At 42.5% G+C, this 27,424-nt stretch overlaps 1 protein-coding gene across 5 annotated transcripts; it reads left to right on the forward strand.

The window, feature by feature from the left end:
• Positions 1-326: 326 nt before the first annotated feature.
• Positions 327-27,273, forward strand: CAP1 (cyclase associated actin cytoskeleton regulatory protein 1). 5 transcript variants are annotated; one of them, XM_044237917.1, is made up of 13 exons: positions 327-433; positions 14,710-14,834; positions 15,405-15,508; positions 17,276-17,353; positions 19,125-19,268; positions 19,369-19,454; positions 21,315-21,420; positions 22,605-22,782; positions 24,196-24,380; positions 24,555-24,678; positions 24,922-25,004; positions 25,326-25,469; positions 26,096-27,273. In XM_044237917.1, exons 2-13 carry the CDS (start codon positions 14,723-14,725, stop codon positions 26,177-26,179), a joined length of 1,428 nt encoding a protein of 475 aa, XP_044093852.1. In that variant the 5' UTR covers positions 327-433; positions 14,710-14,722; the 3' UTR covers positions 26,180-27,273. The 5 variants fall into 5 exon arrangements, with proteins under 5 accessions (XP_044093852.1, XP_044093854.1, XP_044093850.1 ...); XM_044237919.1 differs by having other exon boundaries at positions 334-433; positions 14,713-14,834; XM_044237915.1 differs by having other exon boundaries at positions 345-451.
• Positions 27,274-27,424: the final 151 nt, after the last annotated feature.

Raw genomic sequence — 27,424 nt, forward strand, 5'->3', positions numbered from 1 at the left:
GCACCAGCCTCTGCCAACGAGACCGCACTGATAGGAGCACCAATTAGCCACTCACCTGTCCTCCTTCTCCGGAGGTGGAGCTTAGCCGGTAATTTCGGCCCTTCATTGGCCCGGACGATTCGGCTCCCGCCATTTGGCGGAGAGGCGTGGCCTAGCCTCAAGCACGCACGCCGCTCGCGCTTTGGGGGCGGGACTCTCTCCCATGTGCCCTCCGGGCTAGCGAGGATTCTCCCTTCCGGGCGTGGAGAATAGGGGGCGGAGCCACGAGCGGGGCGGCCAGACTTCCTCCCCGGTCTCTCCACCACCTCGGCGTTTCAGCGGCCGTCCATTTCCGGTGGGGGTGCCGCGCCCAGTGAGGGCCCGGAAGTGGGTCGCGCGAAGATTGCTGGGCGGTTCTTGCCGGAAGTGAAGAGCGGCTGTTCGCAGTCGGGAGGTGAGGCGGAACTCCGAGGTGAGGGTACGCGGCGGGGTAGGGACTGGGGTCCACTCCGCGGTCCACCGGCCCCTGGCGTTGTGAATGGCCCTTCCGGCCTATGGGCGCGTGATGAGCCCTACTGAAGGGGCCGGAACGGAGGCCCTCAGGCCGACCCGGGTTCCTGGGCGCGGTCTCTTGAGGTGGGGCCAGGGTGACCAACTGAGCCGGGCTCCTCTGGGAAGGTCCCTCCGCTAGATTTTGCCGTCCTGGCTGTCAGCCTCAGCGGGACCTTATTCCTAAGGTGCCCAGACGTAGGCATTCCTAAGGAACCAGGGATACCTTAGAGTCTTCTCTATCCCCCAACTCGTCCCCATTGCACGGATGGGTAAATTGATCCCGGGACGAAGAGGCTGGTCTACGATCTTATAGCGAGTGAGGCAAACAATTGGAATCAAGACCTCAGTTTCTTAGATCATCAGTTCCAGATCCTTCCTACGACTATTTCCCAGGAACCTCTCTCTGCCTCTAGAGTGGTCTTCCGGTCGGTGTTGTCTCGCGGGCAGCTGCAGGTTAAAGACCGCCCGCTGCGTGTCTTCGGTTTTGGTTTGTCTATTTGTTTGTTTAATGCAAACTGTTCGGAAGTCCTGGGGAGGTTTTCAAAAAAGAGTGTGGCAGGTCTTTTTGTATTTTCATCCGGTAGCCTCTCATTCTTCCAGGTTTGTTGCTCCTACTCTGAAAGGCTTAGTTAACTTTATTGAAGGTGTTGCATACTTCTGGACCTGAAGTCAGATGGCTCAGGTTTGGTCTGGCCCCACTGCTAAGTATCTGTAGCCACAGATGCATTATTTAACTTCCTTGAGCTTTATTTTTCTCACCCCCCCCCCATCTTTTAAGTGGAGATCTCTGCTTACCCCACAGGATTAAATTCAGTGTAACAAATTTTGTTGATTCAGTCAGGCGCTACCATATCCAGGAAAAGCAGTTTTGAAACAAAACAAGCCAGACCTTGCCCACATGAAGCTAACAGTTTTTGTAGGGGTGTTTAAGAAGTTAATTATGAATGTGATGAGTGTTAGGAAAGAGCAGGGTACTATGGAAATGTATAACTTGGAGCTCAGGAATATCCTTTCTGCAGAGCAGAATTTAAGATGGATTTTGAAGGATAAATAGCAGTAAGCTTGATGAAGAAAGGATGAGAACCTTTTAAGGCAGAAGTTAGTATTAGAACTGTGTTAGTTGAAGCTCTTTGTAGGGATTCCTGTTCAAGTGAAAAACAAGCTAGCCCAGCACATTCATCATTCACCACTAATTCATTGAGCCCTTAATATGTTTGAGGCACATATTAAATGAGGCCCTTGGCCCTGGTGGCTGAGAATATAGTTGTTACAGGGTTGGGGGCAGACAGGTAAATCAGGGATGGCTTACCATGTCCTAATGCACTGTGAGAGCACAGGGCTATGCAAGAATAGAGGAGGAATACCTGAGCGGGTTTCTATGCTTTGAGGAGGAAATGGAGGATAAGTGTAGCAGGACTTATTTAGCCATGTGGTGAATCTGGAAAAGGGACTTACAGGCAGAGCACAAGGACATGGAGATCTGGACATAGGAAAGACCATGGCTAGTTCAGTGTGACTTTTCCAATAATGCATGGAGAAGTGAAGGAAGTGGCAAGTGCTGGGTCAAATATGAAGGACCTTGTAAATCATGCTGAGTAGTGTGGATCTTACTTGGAAAGCTCTGAGGATGCTTTGTAGGGTTTTATATAGGAAAATGATGTGGTCAGATCTGTGTTTTAGAAAGTTTAGTTTGTCTACTTGCAAGAGACATGATGTCGAAGTAGTCCAGTGTTGGGAAGCTTTTGTCATAGTCATGGCTTGGACTAAGACAGTGACAGTGGGAAGGAGAGGAGGGATCAGATCTGAGCAGTATTTAAAAGATGAAATCCATAGAATTGGAGGCTAATTGTTTATGGAAGTGAAGAAATAGGAGTAGTCTAGGATGAATGCCTGGCTTTCTGGCTTAGGGAACTGGGTGGTACCATTTGCTAAGGTAGGTAATGTAAGAGGAGAGGGGTAAGTTGGGGAGTTGGCATGGAAAGAAAATGAATTTTGGACATAATTAATTTGAGGTGTTTGTAGCATATCCAGGCAAAGATGTCTGATAGGTATCCTTACTAAAGGAAACGAAGAGCAAAGATGTGGAGGCAGGAAAGGGCTTACATTCAGTGAAGTACCTGGAGTATTGGAGTTTGTAGCAGAAGATAAGACCGGGAGAAGGGTAGATAGATGGCTGCCAAGTTGGAAAGGGCTTTTGATGCCTTGTTTGAATGTGTTTGGGTTTTGTTCTGTGGTTGGCAGTTTGCTTATTTGAGTTGTCTTGGTCTAGCATAAAGACATTTCTGTAGGAATTTCCCACCTTTTTCTTCACTAGAAATACTTCATTAATCGGGTAGACATAATTTGTGTCTGAGAGGAGTTTAAATAAAATGGTAGCAGTGAAAGTACTTTGTCAAGTACAGCCTGTCATGAAAACCAAAACTGGTGGTATTGTTAAGTTTCAGTGAGTGTATTTTTGCTCTGAGAAAGTTAGCTGTTTAATTTGTAAAATGCTTTGTTTCCAATTTGAGGGGTGATCTTTTTTCTCACCCCTTTTCTTGGTTATACATGCATATGTTTAGTTGCAATATTTTTTTAACCAGGGACTAAGTGTTTAAAAAGTGACTTCCTCCTTTCGGTTTTCTGTGAAGCATTGTGAGTCAAAGATGCATTTTACTTAAACGAGCAAATGCAAAGTGTCATTGGAGGTTGAACCTTCTGGTTGGAAATTTAATCCTGAGATTGGAAATCTGAGGATCCTCAAGCCTTATCTTACTCAGTCCTAATGATTATGCCTTTGAATTATCATCATCAATTTCTTTTTTTACTTTCTATTAACCTGGCTTTCATACTTAAATTTTACCTTTTTCTACCATAACTAGGCTAATCTTTTAGAAAGAGCCATTTTTGTCTTCTTATCTTAACCTGGCTTCAGATTCCTGAAGAATCAAATGTAAATACCGTTGTCCAGTTTACAGAATTCTCCACAGTTGTACTCTGACCTTCATTTTCATTGAATAATGTAGATTGACATTGTAATTTAGAAATCCTAAACTACTACATTAGCATTTTATTTATACCCCTTTAGCTTCCCTTTTGCTCCTTACTATTACTAGAGCAGGGTTTCTTAGAAACCTTGCACAACTGACATTTAGGTTGGATGGTTCTTCATTGTTGGGTTGTCTTACCTGTACATTGTAGGATTTTAGCAGTATCCCTGGCCTCTACCCATCAGATGCCAGTAGCACTCGCTCAGTTGTGCTTATCAAAAATGTCTCCAGACATTGGCCATTGTCTCCTCGAGGACAGAATTGCCCCTGATTGAGAACCACTGCTTTAGAAAGCGTCATAATTATGATTGTGCAGCATCTTATTTCTCCCAGCTAAATTTTCTAGGGCAGGCTTTGTGGCCATGCTTAGCACAGTGTATGCACATGATAAACATGGCATATCCTGTAGTGAATGAATCATTTTTCATTGAGGCATCAAGAATTACTGTTTATTCAAGGAATTTCTGGGTGGTGATACTTGAAGGACTTGCCTTTTTGGTTTTCCTCAGAGAATGTGATCTTGATAGAGAAATGCCTCTTATTGGGCACTCAAAAGAAGAAAGCTTTGGGTTAGTTGACAGTGGAAGTCAGCAGATTTATATATCCCTTATATTGGATATGTAAATTCCCATTACGTTCATGGTGCCTGCATTTAGACAGCTTGGTTTAGTGAACAAGGATTACCATTTATTTTACATAGCTTATAGTTTATGATGTTGACACTCTGTTTATTTTGATTGATTAAATTGTTAGAGTTGAATCATCTTTAAATTAATGCAACTACAGCATTCATCATGAAATTGTTTCTTTTTTGATATACCGTTACGTAAACTTAATAAAAAGAATCAAAACTCTAAAAATATTCCTTAGCTATAATAAAGCTTTGTTTGCCTTGTATTACCAGACCTGTGGTGTTCAGCTTTTCCATTTGACTGGAAAATAAAGCTGAAATGTTTCATGGAAGGAGTGAGCTTGCTTTTTTCTGTTTTGCTTTTGTTTTTGTTTCCCGCAGAGGTCATTTAAAATTCCTATACTTAAGTTATAATTGCAGACTTACAGTCACATATCTTTTCATATCTCTTGCTGTAGCTGAATCATGGCTAGGGACAAACAGCATTCTTGGGTCTATCTTTATGCAGCTATCCAGCTGAAGTCAGCCAATGCACTTTTTCCTTATATTTGTAAAATATGCCTGCTCAGTGTTCTTATGTGGTTAATCTTCATAGCATTCCTTAAATGTAAGAGAGAGAGGGGAACCCGTGGCCACATAAAGTTGTTTATTTGCCCCGACCATTGAAACAGCTAGTTTCTTAGTCTGACTTCAGCTTATACATTCTAATTAGCTTTTACTCTGGAATTTCAGATAGGGGACAGAACGGGAGACAAGTGCTGATGCCAGATTGGATTCTTTCCCTCCCTAGAAGTAGAAGATAGACCTTTCTCTTTTAATCTAAACCTCAGATGGCAGTGACTCAGACACTAAATGTCATTGGTTCCCTCAGTGAAACTAAATGCTTGGGGAAGAACAGTGGCTCCTGATTTGGGTTAGATTTGATGGGCATCTTTACTAGGGCAAAGTGCTATCTATTCTTTGGTTTCTGGGTTAAAACAACCAATTTATAAATGTCTCCTGTTAGCATGTCTAAGTTTTGCTTTGTGACATATTAGAGCCTGGTATGAGAACTAGACTCTAATTTCCTATTGTTAGGAGTAAAACTTACTAATGCCTTATAGCTTCGTGGTACCTTAGGAAAGATACAGGTGGAGCTGGGCTTTGTTCTATTATAAGGAAATTATCTATGTTAAAGGTTTGAAAAATAGGTTAATTGTCCAAAACCCTATCATGTCTAATGTGACAAATACTGTAAATTTTGTGTACTCTTCAGCTCTTCTTCCACAGTGCATTTAGCCATTCCTAAGTAGAAGTCTAAGCTTTTTTATTTGTTTGTTTTTAAAGTACGGCCCATAGGGCACCTAGGAAGCTCAGTCAGTTGGGCATCTGACTCTTTATTTCGACTCAGGCCATGATCTCACGGTTGTGGGATTGAGCCCTACACTGGGCTCCGTGCTTGGCACAGAGTCTGCTTGAGATTGTCTCCCTCTCCTTCTGCGCCTCAGCCCGTGTGTACTCGCTCGCTCTCTCTCTCTCTCAAATAAGTAAATAAAATCTTTAAAAGAAAAACTAATAAAGTGAGCTCCACACCCAGCGTGGAGCCCAAGACAGGGCTTGAACTCATGACCCTGAAATCAAGAATCAGATGCTTAACCAGCTGAGCCACCCAGGCAACCCCATAGAAGTCTGTTAACTTTGCAGTGAACATCTTCTGCCTATCACTTTTCCCACATTCGTATTATTTTCTTAAGATGCCATCTCAGGAACAGAATTAAAAACTTCAAGGTCAGATGAAGCATTTTGAAGCAGATCAGTTGGGCTGTCATAGTTGCGCTGTCATAGTGTACGAGCTGACTTGTGTAGTTGCTTTTCAGTTTTACTTAAGGGTAGGATTTAGAGGAACAGCAACAGACAAAGTAGAAAGCATTTTAAGCATAGCAACTTCCAACTCAAGTGGACATTCATACCACTGGCTAATTTGCCTGGTTGAGATGAGACAAGAACTTCAGGAGTAACCTGGTTCCATTTATTTCTGAATAACTTCCTTGATAGGCAGAAGGAATTGGATTGTTTGAACTGTTAGAATGAGGAGACTGTGAAGTAGCTTTGGCAGGAGTCACTAGCCATTTCTGATTTTTCTTGGTTTCAGACCACAAAAGAAATTGCTGGAGAATCATCCTCATAGTTTTCTTCTTCCTTGGCATGATATCTGTCCAAAAGCCTATCCATTCTCATGCCTTTGTGATATTTCTTTGCCAGTAACTTGCAAACAATCTCTAGCCTTGATCCTTCCCCAAGCTTTATTTCTAAATACTTAACCACTTAGAAGCTTCATCTCCTCTTCAGACTCTGCTTATCCAAAACTGACTTCATCTTCTTACGTGCCAGAAACCTGTTTCTGTGTATAGTGTCGTCATTCTCTTAGGCCCCTGGATTTGCAGTTTGAGTCATCTTTGACTCCCTTCTTTGAATGCTACAGTACTCAATAGTCAGTACCACACAGTTGGTACTTGTTCTGTGTTTAATGCGCACTTGTTTTGTATGACCTCCAGGGGCAGTACCAAGATCAGTGGGTGGAAGTTCCAGGGAAGCAGATTTTGCCTCCATATAAGGAAGAACTTTTAAATACTTCGAGCTGTCTGAATGGAATGGGCTGCCTCCAGAAGTCTTGGGGTCTCTACACTGAAGGTGTTTGAATAGCGGTTACCTAATTGCTGAGAATGTTGAAGGGATTTTTTTGGCATCAGATGTTGTTTTTACAAGATGATTTCTAGAATCTCTCCTAATCCTGAAAGCCAGTGATTATTGCTCCTGCTAGATTCCCTTGGGACAGGAAAACTATTTTACCATTCTTTTATATTCCCACTTAATTCAGATTCTGGTTACTTAGATACCTTAAACTGATTATTTGTAGGTTAATTGATTCTTTTCTTTTGGTTTCTATATCTGGCTGGACACTAAATATTGTGGTTATTTTTCCTTTGAAATATAAAAAATATTTTTTCAGCCCTCTTAATTTACAGCTAGATGATCAGCAGCATTTCACACTAACTTAGACCCTAATAGTTTCCTAGTTTAATCTAACCTAGACCTTAATATCTCTCCCATTCCAAAGCACATTCTGTTTATCAGACAGTGTCTGTAAAAATTTTGCTTCTCTCATTTTATTCCTTTACTCAGAATGCTTAAATAGCTTCACATTTATCACAACATCAGATTCAGATACTGACTGGCTTTCAGTGCCCTTCATAACCTAGTCTGGCTTGCTTATCCAGCCTTACTTTTCATGATGCTCTATGCAGGTTAACCTCCTTGCTTTATGTACATAGCCTTCGTATTCTCTCCTCCTTGCTTCTGATTGCTCTGGAGTGTCTTCACTTTTTCCATCAAGATGCCCCATTTTCCTCCTAACAGTCCTAATCCGTCCTCACTAATTTCTTCTCAACTCTCAGAGCATATAGTCATTTATACTGTATCACTCAGAACCATACAACATTCTGCAAAGAAAAAGCTTGTGTATAGGCAGGTACTATAACTTTTCCTAATCTACGTGGAATTAGGAAAAGTTTCCTTCCTAATCTTTAACAGAATTTAAAAAAATGAAGTCCTCATTATTTATTCCATTGGCATTTTCATTTGTTTTGGCCTTCTCAATTAAAATGAAAGTTTCGGGAGGGCAGGGGCCATGTGTCTTCTGTGTCTTCAGTAGCTTCTAAGTACGATGCTAGGCACTTTGATTTTATGAGTATCTTCTGTGTGCCAGGTTGTTCTAGGTGCTGTGAATTAGTGGGGCTGGGTGGGGAGAGGAGAATGGATAAATTCTCGTTCTCCTGAAACCTGTTTTCTAGCACATGGCATGCAGTGATAACATTTTACATTCAAACTGCATTTTAAGGCTCCCAAAATAACTTATCCCCTCTGATCCATCATCTCTCTGTGCCAGGTGAGGACCCATTATTAAATGACTGTCCTGTGGTTATACAGTGAATACATGGCTGAGTTGGGCCTCAAAGCTTGGTCTCCTGAATCCTAATTTTTCTCCTTAGACTTCTGTAATTAGGACTGCCTCTCTTTCCGAAGGTTTTATGATGAATGCTTAGATAGTTGGGAATCTGTACATTCATTTATGGAGGCTTACCCTTGGTTCTTGGCTATTGTCAATCAAATGACAACAAGATCAGGCAGAGCTATAGTTTTCTACTCTCACACTTCCAAATTCTTGTGCAAAAGCCTTATTTTAAACATTGGCCTTCCAAATATGTGTCATCTAGCCTATGAAAAAATATTGGCCTCCATGGAAGAAACTGAAAGCAGAAAATTAAAAGCTGCTCATAATGTAACTAAGACACCATGAAGAGGCGTTGAACGTACAGTGCTATGCTCAGCAAGTTGTAGGGGCTGGATGCTGTGATGAACCACATAGTCACTTATTTGCTTAAAAGCAATGTGGAGTGATGGGAAGAGCCTCAGACTAGGATTCAGAAAATTTGTGCTCGGAGCCTAGGTTTTCTACCCACTGGTTATTCCATATCTGGCAGGCTTTCTAACTTCTGTGAATTTCTTCATTCTAAAGATGGAGATCAGTATCTTTCTAACAGACCCCATAAAATTATTTTAAGTATCAAAGAAACAACAAATTGATGTTGTAAAGCACTTAGGACTGTAAAGGAATATTTTTAAAATTAGTATTATATAATCTAATAAACAAGGTTATTTTCTTTATGATACTTGGTTTGAAGATCTCTTTATCATTGTGATTTATGCCCAAAAGATAGCATTTATTTGACAGGTGGAAATATTGTAAGATCCTGCAGACAGCAAAGAGGAAAAAAAGACAGAGGGGGGAATCTCCCCAGATTTGTCAGAGAGAAGACAGCCAGACTTGTTTTGAGGAGAGAGAGGGTAAAGGACCCTTATTAGCCTACTGTATTTATATTGCCTACTACATTTATAGTACTGGAATTGCAAAGACATGGTCCCTCCTATAGGGTGGCTAGTTTCCTATTAACTATTAAATAAATTATTTTAAACCATTATATTAAATGTGTGATAGAGATAAATGCACAGTTATGGGAGCATAAACTGGAAATGCTTCTTGGGGAGGTGGTACTTTAGCTGAGTCTTAAAAGGCAGTAGGAGTTCTGGAGAGGGGGCAGATTGAGAAGGAAGAGCATACCAAACTCGACAAGTTTCCTAGGAAAAGTAACACTTCAGCCGAGTCTTAAAAGGCAAGTAGGAGTTACGAGAGGAACAACAACCAAGCAGAGTAGATAGTATGAAGGCTCAGAAGCGAGAGAAAGCATGATTCTTTCTGGAAAATGCAGGCAGTCCTGGTGTGGCTGTAGTGTGTTCAGGAAGGGTGTGGTGAGAGGCAAAACTGGAGGAGAGTGGTAGGAGATAAAGCAGGATCAGATTATGGGAACCCATATCTGGACTTTACTCTGAATGCCCTGGGAGAGTACTGAATGGTACTGAGTAAAGGACTATTATAATTCCATTTGCATTTGAGAAAGAGTATGGTGGTGGTATGGTGGTAGAATGGATAAACAAGGTGTATTACTGTTACTGCAGTAATGTAGGCAAAGTCATGAAGACCTGATTTTTTGACAATCAGGATGAAGGCAAGGGGCATCTTCATGAGATAATCAAGATAGAGCCTATGAGAGCCTATGGATTTTTTTTTTTTTTAAGATTTTATTTATTTATTTATTTATTTATTTGACAGAGAGAGATCACAAGTAGACAGAGAGGCAGGCAGAGAGAGAGAGGGAAGCAGGCTCCCTGCTGAGCAGAGAACCCGATGCGGACTTGATCCCAGAACCCTGAGATCATGACCTGAGCCAAAGGCAGTGGCTTAACCCACTGAGCCACCCAGGCGCCCCGAGCCTATGGATTTTGATGACTGGCTAGATTTGCAGGAGTAAGGAACAATATAATTTAACATGTATGGATTCCTTGCTGTTTTTCAGCACTGATCCAGGACTGCTACATGTACAGTTGACCCTTGAACAACATGGGGGTTGGGGTCCTAACCCCCCAGTGCATTTGAAAGTCAGCATATAACTTTTGATTCCCCCCAGATTTACTAATAGCACACTGTTGACTGAAAACCTTAATGATAACATACAGTTGAGTAACACATATTTTGTATGTTATATATATATTATACTGTATTCTTACAATAAGCTAGAGAGAAAATGTTATTAAGAAAATCAAAGGCAGGGCGCCTGGGTGGCTCATTTGGTTGAGCGGCTGTCTTCGGCTCAGGTCATGATCCCAGGGTCCTGGGATTGAGCCCCGCGTTGGGCTCTCTGCTCAGTGGAGAGTCTGCTTCTCCCTCTCCCTCTGCCTGCTGCTCTGCCTATTTACTTGTGCTTTCTCTAACTCTAGGTCAAATAAATAAATAAAATCTTTAAAAAAAAAAAAAAAGGAAAGAAAATCAAAGGCAGAGAAAATGCATTTATAGTACTGTATTATATAAAATTCATATGTATATGGATAAGTTCAAACCTGTGGTATTCAAGAGTCAAGTGTGTTTCTCCTTTATTGTAACTTTAGCCCTTTGGATTTTGTACTGTTGTCTCCACTATACTAATAAGGAAGCTGAGGCTGAGAAAATTTGATAACACTCATAGTCACAGTGCCTGTGAGTACTGTTATTCAAACCCCCAAACTATCTGACTTCTCTAAAGACCATGCTCTTAACCACTATACTTTTGATGCTTCATTGTTCCTGGGTTACTAAGTTGGTCAATCAGGTGGTTGATAATAGTGCTGGATTACTGAGCCACTGGGGAGGAGAAGTGTGGGAGGACGATGAGTTCTTTTTTGGATACTTCAGTTTGAGATGCGTTCTGAACATTCAGGTAGGAATGTCTAGAAGGAAGTTGGATCTAAAATTATAAATTCCAGAAGAGTGGCTTGAGCTGGATATACTTCTCTGGGAGTCATTGGTCTATAGATGGTTGTTGTGGTGCCACTCCGGAAACAGGCAGAATGGTGCTGCCATAATGCTAGTTGAAGGCTTGGGAGTGGACATGACCACCTGAAGAATGTGAATATGTGTGTGGGGATGGAGAGTGAGATAAGGTGTGTCTTTTGGTTCTTTCAATTTTGGATATTCTTTCCTGTAGCATCTCAGATTTCACTCTGCCTCTACCAAAATCAGAAAAACTAAGTACCATTCTCCTGTTTGGTTAATGATAGAATGAGATTACCTATAAATGATAGCTGTATTATTCTTTTACATTCTTCTTAAGTTAGACAGCAAAATTGTAGCTTGTTTAGCAATGAAAGCTTACAAGTCCAAGTGAAATACAGAAAAAAAGGATCTAAAAATCTCATGAAGCTGTATTACTAAGCTTTTAAGATGAGTAAGTGTCCACCAACCCTGGCAGCCATTAGATGCACTTCATTGTTTTTCCATGTTAACACTAGCCTCAACCTGTAGTATCCATTGTATATGAAAGAATGTGTTTTATAACAGAATGGGTGGTATCCTTTTTTTTTTTTTTTTTTTTTTAAGATTTTATTTTTAACAGGGTACCTGGGTGGTTTGGTTAAACATATGATTCTTGATTTTGGCTGAGGTTATAAGCTCAGGGTCATGAGATCAATCCCTACATCAGGCTCTGTACTGGGTATGAAACCTGCTTGGGATTCTCTCTCTCCCTCTGCCTCCAGCCCCCCCCCCCCAAACCTTGGGAGAGCACACTCTCTCTCTCTTTAAAAAAGGGGGAGGGAAAAAAATATTTTATTTATTTATTTATTTATTTGAAGATTTTATTTATTTATTTGACAGACAGAGATCACAAGTAGGCAGAGAGGCAGGCAGAGAGAGAGGAAGGGAAGCAGAGAGCCCGACTTGGAGCTCGATCCCAGGACCCTGAGAACATGACCTGAGCCGAAGGCAGAGGCTTTTACCCACTGAGCCACCTAGGTGCCCCAAAGATTTTATTTTTAAGTAATCTCTGTACCCAACGTGGGGCTCGATTTCACTACCCTGAGATCAGGAGTTGTACGCTCCACTGACTAAGCCAGCCAGGTGCTCCTGGAATGGGTAGTATCTATTAATGGAGGATAGCTTAGGAGTTTGCCTTTTCCCTGGGATTTACAGACTGTGGTGGATTATATGTGACTCTGTCCTTGGACAGTATCCAGAATGGTCAGTAATTTGGGTACTTAGGTGATGGTGGCATAACATAAAGGAGAATGTATTGGTTACTTCTAGTCTGTTCCATTTGTGAGAAGAACAGAGACTTGGAGACTTCTGCTATTCTCCAGGCCAGGGAATGAAAGGTTTATTTGGTTCACATTTTTACTTTTTTCTCTGATTGTCTTTTATTTTATTTTTTATTTTTTTATTATTTTTTAAAAGATTTTATTTATTTGTTTGACAGACAGATTACAAGTAGGCAGAGAGGCAGGCAGAGAGAGAGAGGAGGAAGCAGGCTCCCCGATCAGCAGAGAGCCTGATGTGGGGCTCGATCCCAGGACGCTGGGATCGTGACCTGAGCTGAAGACAGAGGCTTTAACCCACTGAGCCACCCAGGCACCTCTCTGATTGTCTTTTAAATGACATTCTTGGGGTATTTGGCTGACTCAGTCAGAAGACCATATGACTCTTGATCTTCAAGGTTGTGAGTTTGAGCCCCACATTGGGTGTAGAGATTATTTAAATAAGTCAAAACAAAACTTCCTGTGGTAAGTTGCTAGGCCCAGAGAGACCAGAGCCTTGTAAACAGAAAAGAATGGACGGGGATTATATTTTCTTTCTTGGGGTACCTGGGTGGCTCAGTCTATTAAATGTCTGCCTTCAGTTCAGGTCGTGATCTCAGGGTACTGGGATCGAGCCCCATGTCGGGCTCCCTGCTCACCAGAGAGTCTGCTTCTCCTTCTCCCTCTGGCTCCCTCCCTCCCCCTGCCGTGTTTGTTCCGTCTCTTTCTCTCTCTTTTTCTCTCTCACTCAAATAAATAAAATCTTCAAGAAAAATATACTGTCTTCCTTACTTTGTCTTGTAAATCTGCTTATCTGCTCAGTGTGTTAGGTTGAGATCTTCTGACATGTCATTTTTGAGGACATTGTAATGGGTGTGGTCATTTTAGGCAATTTCAAGGGTGTTGAGCTCATTCAGCTCAGTAACTGAACTAATTAATGAAGTAGAATCTCCCAAGTCAAGGCTTTGACTGAAATTTCACTGACTTATTTTTATGATATCACTTATGGTCTCAAACATTTCATGTGCTCGTGTATTGAAAACATTGAATGATTATTTGTGTGTATAGCATGGGCAACTTTTTTTTTTTTTTTTTAAAGATTTTATTTATTTATTTGACAGACAGAGATCACAAGTAGGCAGAGAGAGAGAGAGAGAGGAGGAAGCAGGCTCCCTGCCGAGCAGAGAGCTCAATTCTGGGCTCGACCCCAGGACCCTGGGATCATGACCTGAGCCGAAGGCAGAGGCTTCAACCCACTGAGCCACCCAGGCGCCCCTAGCATGGGCAACTTTAAGAACACTTATCCCTCTGGAGTTTTGAGATGCTATGCTTTAGGTTCATTAACTCCATAAATACTTACTGAACACCTACTTGCCAAGCAGTGGCCTAGATGGTAGAGTATAATAGGGAACAAGCCAGAGAATATCCTTTCTCTGGTAGAGCTTACTTTCTTTAGGATTTCTTTAGACATCGAGTGAGACTAGTTTCAGATAAATTAGTACTTGTGAAAGATCTGAAAAAAGCTCTTCCGGATGTGTCTCTCTTCCTACTCCAAGTCTAGATCCTGCCATGCTCATTTGTGAAGCCTGGCTCAGTGGCAGCATGTCCATGCTGTCCTTACCTGATTTTTTCTGTTAATATGCTCTTCTCCTTCCTGAAATTCTGTTACTGTATCTGCAACATTCTTATATCACCTTGACATTTTTTTTTCTATTTGTTTGTAGTTGTTAGTGTACTTGTCAAGTACCCACTATTAGTCTGTAAGTTATTGAAGGCAAAATAAATATCCTATTTATTGTGGTTTGGGGCATTCTGTAAGTAGGCAGCAGGACGTTGTAGGAAAAAGCATTGGATTTAGAGCCAGAAGACTTAAATTTGAGGGCTGGCTTTCTTATTAACTAGCTGTGTGACTGCAAGCAAGTCATTTAACTTCACTGTAATTAAGTTCACTCTCTCTACAGAATGTAGTAATTAACCTGAGATTCCTGAGTAATTGTTGGGAGGCACAAACTGAGATAATATATGTGACTGTACTTCGTAAATTCGAAATTCTGGCACAAATATTCTGTGGTGTCACAGTAAATATTCAATAAGTATTTGAATAAATAAATGTTTGCTTTTAGTGAACACCTTTTTCTGAGTCGCTATATTGCTTAATTAAGTCTTTATGATTTTGTAAATATATTAGTCTGTTTCTCATCTTGTTTCGTTACTGATTCTGTTCAGATTTAGCATCCTCCTCACCCCATGAGTATTTTGTCTCTTCTCCTTAGGTGCTGTGTACTGTTAAAATAACAAGTGACATATGATCTCTTTCAGCAGGTGGTACACAATGGCTGACATGCAAAATCTGGTAGAAAGACTGGAGAGGGCAGTGGGCCGCCTGGAGGCTGTATCCCATGGCTCTGATGTGCACTGTGGGTATGGAGACAGTGCTCCCAAAGGTAAGCAGTATCCAGCCAGCAGAATACTTTGAATGAAAACTCAGTGTTTTGGCCGAAAATTTTTCTGTCACAGTATATGTTCTCCTTCGAAGTTAACATCCCAAAATGCTTAATCTGCTAAGCTCGTCGCCTGTGAACAGATAAGGGAGGAAGTGACTTGTGTAGGGAGGCCTGTGGTTATTTTAACATAAGAACTTCCTGATTGTGTGATACTTCCTGTTCTTTCTTTAGTAAAACCACTCTAGAAGTTGGGCGACAAGTGATAGGAAAATTTCCTCTGTCCAAATGATTGGCAAATTAGCCGTTTTGCATATGCACCAAATGAATCATAGAATGTTAGCGCTAAAGGGGAGCTCAGGTTTTTTTTTTTTTAAGTTTTCATTTTATAGATAAAATTAGTCTCAGAGAGGAAAAGTAACTTAGGATCACACAGTCAGTGGTGGTACTGGACTCATGTTCCAATATTCTGTTTACTCTATTACCTTGCCTCTCCACTTTCATGTGGAATGGCTTTTTAATAAATCATCTTTTTGGTGCAGGACTGATTCTCTGTGGTGTGTCTGTCTTTAGCAGGAGCAGCTCCATATGTGCAAGCATTCGACTCACTGCTTGCTGGTCCTGTGGCAGAGTACCTGAAGATCAGTAAAGAGATTGGGGGAGATGTGCAGAAACATGTAAGGATGTTTTGCCCCTTTTTCCTTCCTTTAAGGACTGGTGGCTGTCTTTAGATCTTTCTTGGTTTAAGAGCCCCTTGAGAGGGTCCTGGCTCCTCCTCTCTTACCTTCACTGAGGAGCTCACTCCAGGCACTGGAACAGTTTCTCAAATATTTCCAGGCCTTCAGCTTTTATCACATTTTCTGCATGGGCTTCTTTTATACTGAAGACCTGCGTGGTGCATAAATTATGGCTTGTTGGGGGGCACCTGGGTGGCTCAGTCACTTAAGCATCTGACTCTTGATTTCGGCTCAGGTCATAGTCTCGGGGTCATGGGATCTAGCCCCGCATTAGGCCCCATGCTCAGTGAGGAATCTGCTTGAGATTCTTTCTCCCCTTCGCCCCTCCCCCCACATGCGTACAATAAATAAATAAATAAGATCTGTTAAAAATACATATATGGCTTGGTTTATCTTACAGTGAGAATATTCTCCCATTCTGATCCCAGCATGTTGTTGTTGTTTTTTAAGATATTATTTATTTATTTATTTATTTAGAGCAAGACACAGTGAGAGAGGGAACACAAGCAGGGAGAGTGGGAGAGGGAGAAGCAGGCTTCCCACTGAGCAGGGAGCTCGAAGTGGGGCTCGATCCCAGGACCCTGGGATCATGACCAGAACCGAAAGCAGATGTTTAATGACTGAGCCACCCAGGCAGCCCCCCCAGCATGTTATATAACCAAGCCTAGGGTGGCTTATTCAAAGAAATCATAGTCATGACTTAGCATTTATAAAGCTATGCATGATAGTTATTAGTTATGCTAATGTGGTTATTTTCACACTTAGCTCACAGCAAGAATGTGAAGTAGGCAGTGACAGGTGCCTCTCCACCCACCTTGCTTCATGTGCTGCCACCTCCACTGTCACCACCCCCACACTCAGATACATATTCTGAATCTCTTTTTGGGACCCAAAATCTTTCTCCTAGTCCTCTGTAATCTCTGTAAGCAATAACCATGTTTAGGATCTTCCTGACCCTTTAGCAAGACTGGTTGCTTGATCTTTGGAAGATCTATTTTGAGCCTTTCATGTACCATCTGTTGGCAGTCGTGTTAGCGCTTCTGAGTGGGACTGGGACTTAGATACAGGAGTGGGCTTACATTTTTACTTTATACAGTATGTAACATTTGCAAAGACTTAAAAACATGTATCACTTGTATGTTCTAAAAACACAAATCTAGAAAAAATAGGTTACCTTATTTGAATTTTTGTGTTTAGACAGTGGTTATAGCCTCATATTTCTTAAACTCTCTTGACTATGACTGTCAGTAAGAAATACGTATTTAATCTGAATGGGTTATGACCTAGCCTTTGAGAAATAGCTTTAACCTAAGGAAGTAAATACCTTGAGAATTCAGGCATAAATTTGGCCTTTGCTTTTACTTCAGCCTCAGGTGTTTGAGAAAAGAGCTTTTTTGGTGATGTGAGGCAGGAGGGATTTTTCAGTGCACTTCATACCGCACTCCATGTACATTTGCTAACTGATTTCATCTAAGGCTAACTCTGATTATCTTCACTTCCTGGCTATGTATCCCTGATGAGTTCCAACAGGAACAGCGGTATATGTAATTTTGCTGTCACTCCCTGGAATCTGGAGTACCTGAGGAAAGCAACAGGATATGCCTAGGTTGCTACCAGAGTACGTGGAAGTAGAGGCTCCAGGTTATTCTTATCAGGACCCTCTCCAGTTGTAATGTGTCATTGATAAGTGATTCTTCTTTCTGGCAGGCGGAGATGGTCCACACAGGTCTGAAGTTGGAGCGAGCTCTCTTGGTTACAGCCTCTCAGTGTCAGCAGCCAGCAGGCGTAAGTTCACTGCTAGTTGGTTTCCTTGTGGTTTGATGCTCAGGACAATTGAGAGGTTTCTGCTGTATCACAACATGCTAAAATAGACCTTCCAGGCCCATGTACGTTCACACCAAGTCCCAGAATAGTCAGACTTAAAGTGCATGAGAATGTGTCATTGAGTAGTTATCGGACTCTACTAGTTTGGGGTTGTTTTTTGTTATTTATTTATTTTATTCTGTCATTTTATTTAGGACCATAGTTACTCCTGGACCTTGCTGCTTCTCTCAGTAGTCTTTTTTAATGTCTTGGCTGAGGCCAAATGCATTATATTGTCCTCTGAGCCCTTTGGGTCATAGAGGTTCTCTTGCTTCGCTGTGGCTGGGCTTTAAAAATGCTACTGTGGAGATCCTAAAACTCTTGAAGTATTGTTTCTCCCCTCCTCCTCCTGTGATTGGGATTTCCCTTTAAGTTTACTCCTACGTCAAAATTTTATGTTGCTAAGGTGTGAAGATCAGTTGGAAAAAATGTGGATTTGAGTTTTGTTCTATTTGTTCTTTCTGCATTTGACTTTCCTAGGCAGAGGGTCAATAAAAGAAATCTTCCTGTTAATGCTGTATTAAAACTCCTGGACCGTCAGCATGCCTAAACAGTGTAAAAATAATATAAGATAATGTTAAATATATTGGACTCTAATTCTTAATCTCTCTTGAATGGTTAAAGCATTGGTCTTAAACCTTTTCTTGAAACCTACACTTTCAACAACAAATCAGGCAACTGAGACACTGTTAATATTTCCTGTGCTTTAGACTGAGGGTTGATAAACTTCATTCCCCGGCCAAATCTGGCCTGCCATTTCTCTTGTAAATGAAAGATTTTTGGAACACAGCCATGCCTGTTCTTTCAAGTATTGTCTGTTGCTGCTTTACACACTATAATGGCAGAGTTGAGAAATTGCAGCAGAGACTGTATGTCCTGCAGAGACTGAATATTTACTGCGTGGCTCTTTAGAGAAAGTTTGCTGACTCCTGCTTTAGACTGTTTCTCGTGCTAAGATCTGAGAATTGAGATGTTTAGGAAACTGAGCTGGAAGGATAAAACTGAAAGGATAAAACATGGAAACACAAGATTCATCCATTTTGCTAATAATCTGCCTGTTCAAATGGCAAGCCCCCTAATTGCATTTGATTCAGCAGATCTCTGCTCAGCAGCTGCTGTATGGCTAGCAATGTATTGAGGGCTGTAAAGACTATAAAAGAGGGCTGAGACAAAGCCCTTGTCTTTGAAAAATTAATGAGAAATTTCAAAAAACATACTCACACGAGTCCATTAATAGTTTTTGCTGATGTGTGATGAGGTGCCAGAATTGGTTATGCTGACAGGAGCTGCTGTAAGTGGCCAGTGTGGCTGGGGCAGGAGGGCTGTTCCTCATGAAGCATGGGGAACCATTTGGCTATCTGGAAAAAGAAGAGACCATCATGAGTAAAGGCTCAGAAATGAGCTAGTGTCTCTTCTTAGTGGGACAGAAAAGAGACAAGTCACTGAAATGGTAGAATTCTGTGGTGTAGCTGGAGTATGGGTCCTGATCCTGAAGAACCACCAGATCTAGCCAGAGGAGAGTGAGATGATGAGCAGTATTTTAGCCATATGAACCTATGCAGGATGAATACAGAGTTTATTTGGGTGTTCATTATAGCCCATGAAGAATTCTTGCGTGCAGAATCAGAATTGACCAATACATAAAGCTTTTACAGAGAGACTAACCTGAATCTTTTCCCATGTCTTTTCCTAGAATAAGCTTTCCGATTTGTTGGCCCCCATCTCAGAGCAGATCCAGGAAGTGATAACCTTCCGGGAGAAGAACCGAGGCAGCAAGTTGTTCAATCACTTATCAGCTGTCAGCGAAAGTATCCAGGCCCTGGGTTGGGTGGCTATGGTGAGCAGTGCAGCTTCCATGGGAGGGAAGGGATGCAATGAAAGGGTAAGAGAGATGGCTGGGAGAGGCCCTGAGTCACTGACAGCTTCTCTTTCTCTAGGCTCCCAAGCCTGGTCCCTATGTGAAAGAAATGAATGATGCTGCCATGTTTTATACAAACCGAGTCCTCAAGGAGTACAAAGATGTGTAAGTCCAGCCTTTTTCTCAAGGGGTCAAGGACAAGCCAGCTGGTTGCTTTCCGGAGTAGCACTTGGGGTTAAGGCTGTTGTGTTGGTTCTGTACCCCAGGGCTACTTTCTGGAAATTTCAATAGTTACTAGCTCACAGAAGCTGCATTTGCAAGCAGGAAGTGTTTCTGCTGTCACTTCTGCTTTTTCTCTCGTTTGTAGAGACCCGTTTAGTCTCTACCCTAGTTAAGTCTAATCCTTAACTCTCTCAGGTTTAGGAAGTTTTGCTAGGGCTAAAATGGACGAATGCCCTTTATTTTTTTAAAAGATTTTATTTATTTGTCAGAGAGGGAGTAGAAGCCAGGGTAGCGGCAGGCAGACAGAGAAGCAGGCTCCCCGTGGAGCAGGGAGTGTGATGTGCGGCTGGAGCCCAGAACCCTGGGATCATGACCTGAGCCAAAGGCAGATACTTAACTGACTGAGCCACCCAGGCATCCAAATGAATGCCCTTTAATTTGCCTGTTTAGACAAGGTGGATTTTGTTCCTTTGTTGAGAATTTCTAACTGGCCCTATGCCAAAAGGTTCAGTTAGATCTACTAGGAAATTTACTAGGTAAAGTGAGAGGAAGGCTGTTTTGGCAAAGCACAGGTATCAGGTAAGGGGTAGGGAGTCATTGTGTGTCTAACCACATATGTTCATCAGTCCTAATTGAATTCTCCATTGCTGGTTTTGAGTTGAAGTGACAGCACGCAGCTGCATAATTACCTAGACTCTTCCTTCCATCAATCATTTATTGAATAACTACTCTGAAGGAATAGCCTTCATGTGTGTGAAATATGTCTCAGAACACCAGGCTCTTCCTTGATCCTTCCAGCAACCTAGAGTTAAGCACTGTAGTGTTTTTGATTCACCCCACCATTAAACTCCGCGCACTTTACAGTTGAGCAAATTCGGTCTTATGCTAAGTAGCCATAAAGTCGGGGTGCCTGGGTGGCTCAGTTGTTAAGCATCTGCCTTCGGCTCAGGTCATGATCCCAGGGTCCGAATGGAGTCCCGCATTGGGCTCCCTGCTCCTCAGGAAGCCTGATTTTCCCTCTCCCACTCCCCCTGCTTGTGTTCCCTCTCTTGTATCTGTCAAATAAATAAATAAGATCTTAAAAAAAATAAGTCCTAGAGTCTTCCAGCTAATATAGAAGAGGGGAGACTTGGACTATAGTGCAGTGCTCTTTCTATAATCTTATGATGATTATTTCCTCCAGGAAGATTTTAGATTTTTGGTGGGAGGGACGTAAAGCACTGTGCTATAGAGCATTTGAGTTTCTTAAAGTCCTGGAGTTCCACAGTGATGCCTGAATAACCTTCTCTCCACTACAGCTTCATGCGTAGAATGTCTGCTTTTATTAGTTTTATGTATTATGTTCTGCTTAAGGTCTGCTTAGAAAAAACAACAGTTTTGCTATACTTAAAAAAGTTGGAGGAATACTGCTATAAGAGATAGGAAGAGATATGATCTGCAGTCCCTATCCTAATGGACTTTAGTCTTATTAGGATAATAAAATAGGTTAAAATAGTAAAGCTCAGTTATTTTTTTTTTAAAGATTTTGTTTATTTGATAGAGGGAGAAGCAGACTCCTCGATGAGTAAAGAGCCCGATGTGGGGCCCAATCCCAGGACCCTGAGATCATGACCTGAGCTAAAGGCAGACGCTTCACCAACTGAGCCACCCAGGTGCCCCGTAAAGTTCAGTTATGTTAGAAAAGCTGCCATAGAGCAGAGCCACACTACAGCCAAGATACGAGCTCACAGATGGGAGGGGTTCTGGAATCACTGTTAAAATGTACCCTGGCCATCTGTGATGAGTCCTTCTTTAATTCTCCAGCGATAAGAAGCATGTGGATTGGGTCAAAGCTTACTTGAGTATATGGACAGAGCTACAGGCTTACATTAAGGAGTTCCATACCACTGGACTGGCCTGGAGCAAAACGGTTAGTGAGTCTTCCCTCCCTCCTTCTACCCCTTCGGGACAGGATCCACAATTTTCTTTGATTTTGTTGCTACCAAGGTCCAAGAAGAAATGCTAGTCTTTCAGTGAAGAGTAGAAAGAAAAAGGAGGGGAAAAAAGAAAAGAGTATAGAAAACAAGGATCAGAGAAGTATTTAGTTCTATCCATTTTCATTACACATGGGTCAGAGGGCCAGAAGAATGAGTTACATTATCCTAGCCCTCCAGAAGCTTAGAAATTGAAATATAAAAATCCTAAGTACAAATCACCAAGCTAAATGCTATACTAACGATACAGAGTACAGAGTAGAAGGAGAGTGAGTCTTACTAGAAGAGATTGTACTTTGAACAGGTGTACTCTGATCCGAGATTTTTTTCAAGTATAGAACAGTGAGAAGTGGGAGAAACGGGGATACTAGCAAATAGCAAAGCTTTAACAGAGTACATGTAACAGAGAGTGAATGTAGAGATTGGTCATCTCTGTCTTCAGTAAGGAGAGAGATTTTTAGGAGAAAAGGCTGGAAAGGAGCATTGATTATGACTTTTAGACTTAGTAATAGGTGATAAGTGCATATCATAGGTATTTGAGCAAGAGAGTGATAATGATCAGACTTGTCCTTAAGAGAGTCTGAGTGTATAGGTTAGGGATAAGGGCTCATGCTCAGACTGTGGAAGTGGTCCCATGGGGCTCGGGGGTGGTGCAGAAAAACTTGCAGGAGCTATAACCAAGGTAATAGAAAGATTTGATGGAATTGAGGGGGATGCAGGGCTCCAGAAAATTGAACAGACAAGCTCAGATGGCAGGATCTTTTACTGAAATAGAATCAAGGAGGTGATTGTATAGGTAGGGGAGCAGACGGGAGATGATGACATCAGTCTTGGCCTCATTGAGGCTGAGGTACTGGTGCCAAGTCAATTTGCACAGCTGGCTTAGAACTGGAATTAGAGGCCAAAGGAACAATGGGAAAGTTGAAAAATGGAGCTGGGTTGGGTCCCTGGAAAAGGTTAAGAGGGAATAAAGCGAAGTTGGGTGTGGCTAGGGAGCATGAATCAAAGCATCGAAGGCTCCAGTGGGTACCCCATGTCCTTGATTACATGTAGACCCTATTTGGGAAGGGTACAGAGGGGAAGAAAGGATGGCTGTGTTAACCTGCCTTTATTGTTCTAGGGGCCTGTGGCAAAAGAACTGAGTGGATTGCCATCTGGACCCTCTGCCGGATCGGGTCCCCCTCCTCCTCCACCAGGCCCACCTCCCCCACCAGTCCCCCTCAGTTCAGGCGCAGATGAGTCTGCTTCCCGCTCAGCACTGTTTGCGCAGATTAATCAGGGGGAGAGCATCACACGTGGTAAGTGGATATTTTGGCAAGAAAAGTTGGTACAGTAAGTTCTTTGGGCCAGATCTTACCAGGTAGAGATCTGACAGTTGATAAACCAGAATCCTGGTTTGTGTATGGGAGATTCCATGTGGGGTGTCACCGTCCTTCAGGTTGCCCAAAGAGACCTCAAACCTGGCTTAAATGGAAACCAAAATGAGTGATGATTACAGTTGAGGGAACCCTCTGCCCCATAGGAAAGTTATTTACTATTGAGTGGCATATATAGAGTACCCTGTTGTACCAAGGCATGGTGCTGGCAGTTTACCCTAGAGCCTTTTCTGTGTTACCACCTGGTCTCTTTGGGAAGTCACTGGGTGTGTGTGTGTGTGTGTGTGTGTGTCCGTCCGGGTGGGGGTCAGTTAACTAACTCAGAGGATGATTGCTAGTCATGGAAATTTTGCAGAAGATTTACCAATGTTGGTATAGAGAAACTAGACACCCTTATACACAGCAGGTAGAAGATTAAATTATACAGCCCTCTTCTAGGAATCTACCTATAAAAATATCTAAAATAAAAAACAAGTATTATATAGTATTATTTGTAGTAGCTAAAAATGGTATAACAGCCTAAATATCCAGCAGTAAGAGAAATGGTTAACTGTGGTGTGTCCTTTTAATAAGATATTATGCAACCATTAAGTCTTTTTCTGCAGCCAGCTGTGCAGTGTTGAAGAAGACATCTAGTATAGCCACAAGGAGTGGTGGGGGGACTGAAAGGGCCAGTCAGTATTGGTTATTTACATTGGGCCATATTCAAAAGCAAGGAATGTATCGGCCTGCAAGAGGTGATTATGGAATTTTTTCCTTAAAAAGAAACAAAGAAGACATTTTTATACACTATAGGTTAACATGAGAAAATTTTTACGTGTTAACTGGTTAAACCAGACTTGTTAACAGTGTGTATGGTTATAACCAAATACAAAACTTCTATCAGTAGGAAAACTCGTGGAATGACATTTCAAATGCAGAGACTGAGTAGGAGGCGTGGTAGGTCAGCTGTGGGTGAGGTTTCTTTCTTTTTCCCAAATTTTCTTTACTATCATGTATTACTTTTCTTTTGTGCTTTAAAAACTCTACATATATTATGAATATATATTTGGTGAGTGTCTTTCAAGATCATCTTCTGTGCATTCACATACCCAATCCTTCTGTATCCACACATACCATGTTTGTTTGTTTTTTTAATGGAACTGTATATTTGAACCTTGGGGTAGAAGGGAAATTCTAAAAGCACTTCCCCAAAACTGCCTGTGAGAGAACATCTTCAAGGGCTTGGCTTTTGGCTTTAAAGTTTTTATTAACACTGAGAGCAGAAGTTGGTTATTGCCTTAGCCCAAAACCGTGGTATGAAGGACAGGCCCAAGGTAGCTGTTGTTCCTACAGCCCTGAAACATGTGTCTGACGACATGAAGACTCACAGGAACCCTGCCCTGAAGGCTCAGAGCGGTCCGGTACGAAGTGGCCCCAAACCGTTCTCTGCACCTAAACCAGGAGTCAGCCCATCCTCCAAACCAACCACAAAGAAGGAGCCAGCTGTACTGGAACTGGAGGGCAAGAAGTGGAGAGTGGTGAGTTAAAAATGCAAGAAGGAGCCAGAAGTGGGGACGGGGATTTAAACGGAGCACAGCCAAACAGTGTAGGGTTCTGGCTTAGATTACAAGAACAGAACTTTGGGGCAGCTTGTTCTGGGGGGTAGGGTGTATTAGTGATGGGATTCCTGAAAAGGGGTATTTCTTAAACAGGAAAATCAGGAGAACATTCCCAACCTGGTGATTGAAGACACGGAGCTGAAACAGGTGGCTTACATATACAAGTGTGTCAACACGACATTGCAAATCAAGGGCAAAATAAACTCCATTACAGTAGGTGAGTTTTTGTCATTGTCCTAGGCAGGCTCTGTCCTAATGCTGAGAGGGCTGGAATCATGCCTGCCCTATTCCTAAAGATTGTTAAATTTATTACAGTAGCTTCCTTTAAAGTTACACTGTTGATGGGGTGCCTGGGTGGCTCACTTAAGTGTCCAGCTCTTGATCTCAGCTCGGTCTTCATCTCGGGTTTGTGAGTTCAAGCCTCGTGAAAATGTTACACTATTGATCTGCTCCCTTCTAGATAACTGTAAGAAACTCGGTCTGGTGTTCGACGATGTGGTGGGCATTGTGGAGATAATCAATAGCAGGGATGTCAAAGTTCAGGTAACTTGATATCTTGGCTCCTTCCTTTGGTCCCTGAGGAATTAATTGAAAGACATGGCTGACCCACAGATGTTGCTGTGCTGGGAATTTGATTCTACGGAGTCTGTAAGCTGAGCTGCTTTGGTGGCAGGAAAGGAGTTGGCTCTTAGAGTGAGCCCTTTCCAGCCCCCATCCCAGCCCACCTCCGGTGTCCAGTATCTGCTATATACCTGTGAGCTTGCGTGTAGTTGCTGAATCACCAAAAATAGTGAAAGCTTTTTGCTGAAACGTACTGTTGCTCTCCTCAGCTACTGGGACTAAGCTGCTTGGTTTCCTCTGTAGGTAATGGGTAAAGTGCCAACCATTTCCATCAACAAAACAGATGGCTGCCACGTCTACCTGAGCAAGAATTCTCTGGATTGTGAGATAGTCAGTGCCAAATCTTCTGAGATGAATGTCCTCATTCCTACAGAAGGCGGTGACTTTGTAAGTTCGCTGATCTCTTTGGTGGTATGCTCTAAAAACAGGAGGGACTGAAGATTTCTTGCATCGGAGAAAGTTAGTTCATGGCCACTCTGCACTGAGTGGGTCTAGCCTAGCAATATGCACCTCAGACACCCCACCCATGAGTGTGAGGTAGTCTCATGAAGTAGAGCTCCAAAGGAGGTGGCTTTTCCTTCCTTAGGTTGAACAGACGCTTAGGGTAGTAACAAGGAATGGGACTGAGTCACAGCCCCCAAAGGACTGGCACCATGCAGTATATACGAGAACGTGTATAAGTTCTCACCTGTGCCTCCCAGGTTTGTTTGTCTGAGATTGCTGATCCAGGATCAGTGGGGAATGCACTCACACCTCTGCCTCTCTGGCCTTGGGGCCAGTGTTCTCACTCCTCCACCGCAGCGCCCCTTTGTTATGTCAGCGGCAGGGGAGCTGTGTCGTAGGAGATGTGTTGCCACTCACACAGCCAGGCTGCTGCAGGTGGTTCGGTCTCGCTCTCAGGACATCCTTCTTGCTCCAGGAGTTTAGTGGAAGCAAGCATTGGGAGAAGAATGTAAGATTTAACCTCAATTTATTGTGTAGCTTGGATTTAAACATGGTTTCTTTATTTGCAGAATGAATTCCCAGTCCCTGAGCAGTTCAAGACCCTATGGAATGGGCAGAAGTTGGTCACCACAGTGACAGAAATTGCTGGATAAGCGAAGTGCCACCGGGTTCTTTGCCCTTTCCCTCACACCATGGGATAAATCTGTATCAAGACGGTTCTTTTCTAGGTTTCCTCTACCTTTCTGCTCTTAAACTGCTTCTCTGCTTTGAGAAGCACAGCTACCTGCCTTCACTGAAATATACCTCAGGCTGAGATTTGGGGCGGGAGAGCAGGTCAGTTCATCTTCTGCAGGAAGGTGCGGCTTTTCCCTATCGGCTCAACCACACCGCCAGTCCCTCCTTAAGGAACCGCACACCAGCACTGGTGTGTCTAAGCTTTCGGCCTTTGCAGGCTATTTGACCAACAGTCTTTGGGAAGACTAAAGCAGTCCCCGGGGATTAACATATCAGAATGTTCACACAAGTTCACCTTTTTCTATCATTGAGCGTGAAGGTAGCAGAGGCCGGTGTGATTCTAGCGGGTTCTTCTTACCAAACTAATTTTTCACTATTGACAAGTGAGGCAGGGGTTGTACCTGACCAAAGGCTGAAGCTGGCCAGCTAGCATTCCAAGCAGAATTGTTTCCCATAAGCATTCCTTTCATTCTGCATTCCATCCTGGCTCTGCCTGAATCTGGGAGAGTAGGTTCTCCCGTGTCAGCCGCTGTGGCAGTGCCCCGCACCCAGCCAGTTAAGGGAGTCTCGGCCCCTTCCTTTCACTGGGATCCCTGCCCAGCACCTTCCTACAGAGACGACTTAAACAAGAAAAAAACAAAAAAAACGAAAAACACACCATTCCAAGGGATCTGAAATTCCTTCCTCCTTCCATGCTGGGTGCCTGTCCTCCACCTTCACTGCCTCCTTTGCCCTGTCATGCTCAACTGCTTTTGGCTTCTGTCCAGGCACCTGAACAAAGGACTAAAATCTCCACTGCAGCCTGGTTTTAGGTCTTATGTAAGAATCTTGCACAGCACTGCTAATGTAAATTACAGTTTTTCTCTCTAGGACACTTACCAAAATAATGCAACTTTTTTGGTGGGAAGAGAGATTGTCCTGTGACTTCTACCCATTTCCTGAGGCCTGTGGAAATAAACCTTTATGTACTTAAAGTTATACAGAAAATAGAATAAAATTAATACCAAACTTGCTTAGTATCTACCTATGATGTTTACTGTACAGAGATGTAAGAATATTTTTTTGAAGTGAACTCTACCTCAGCGTGGAACTCAAAACTCAACAATCCCAAGATAAAGAGTCGCATGTTCTACCAACTGAGCCAGCCAGGCGCCCTGGGAGGA

The sequence above is a fragment of the Neovison vison genome, chromosome 2, assembly GCF_020171115.1.
Source record: "Neovison vison isolate M4711 chromosome 2, ASM_NN_V1, whole genome shotgun sequence".
Lineage (NCBI taxonomy): Eukaryota > Metazoa > Chordata > Mammalia > Carnivora > Mustelidae > Neogale > Neogale vison.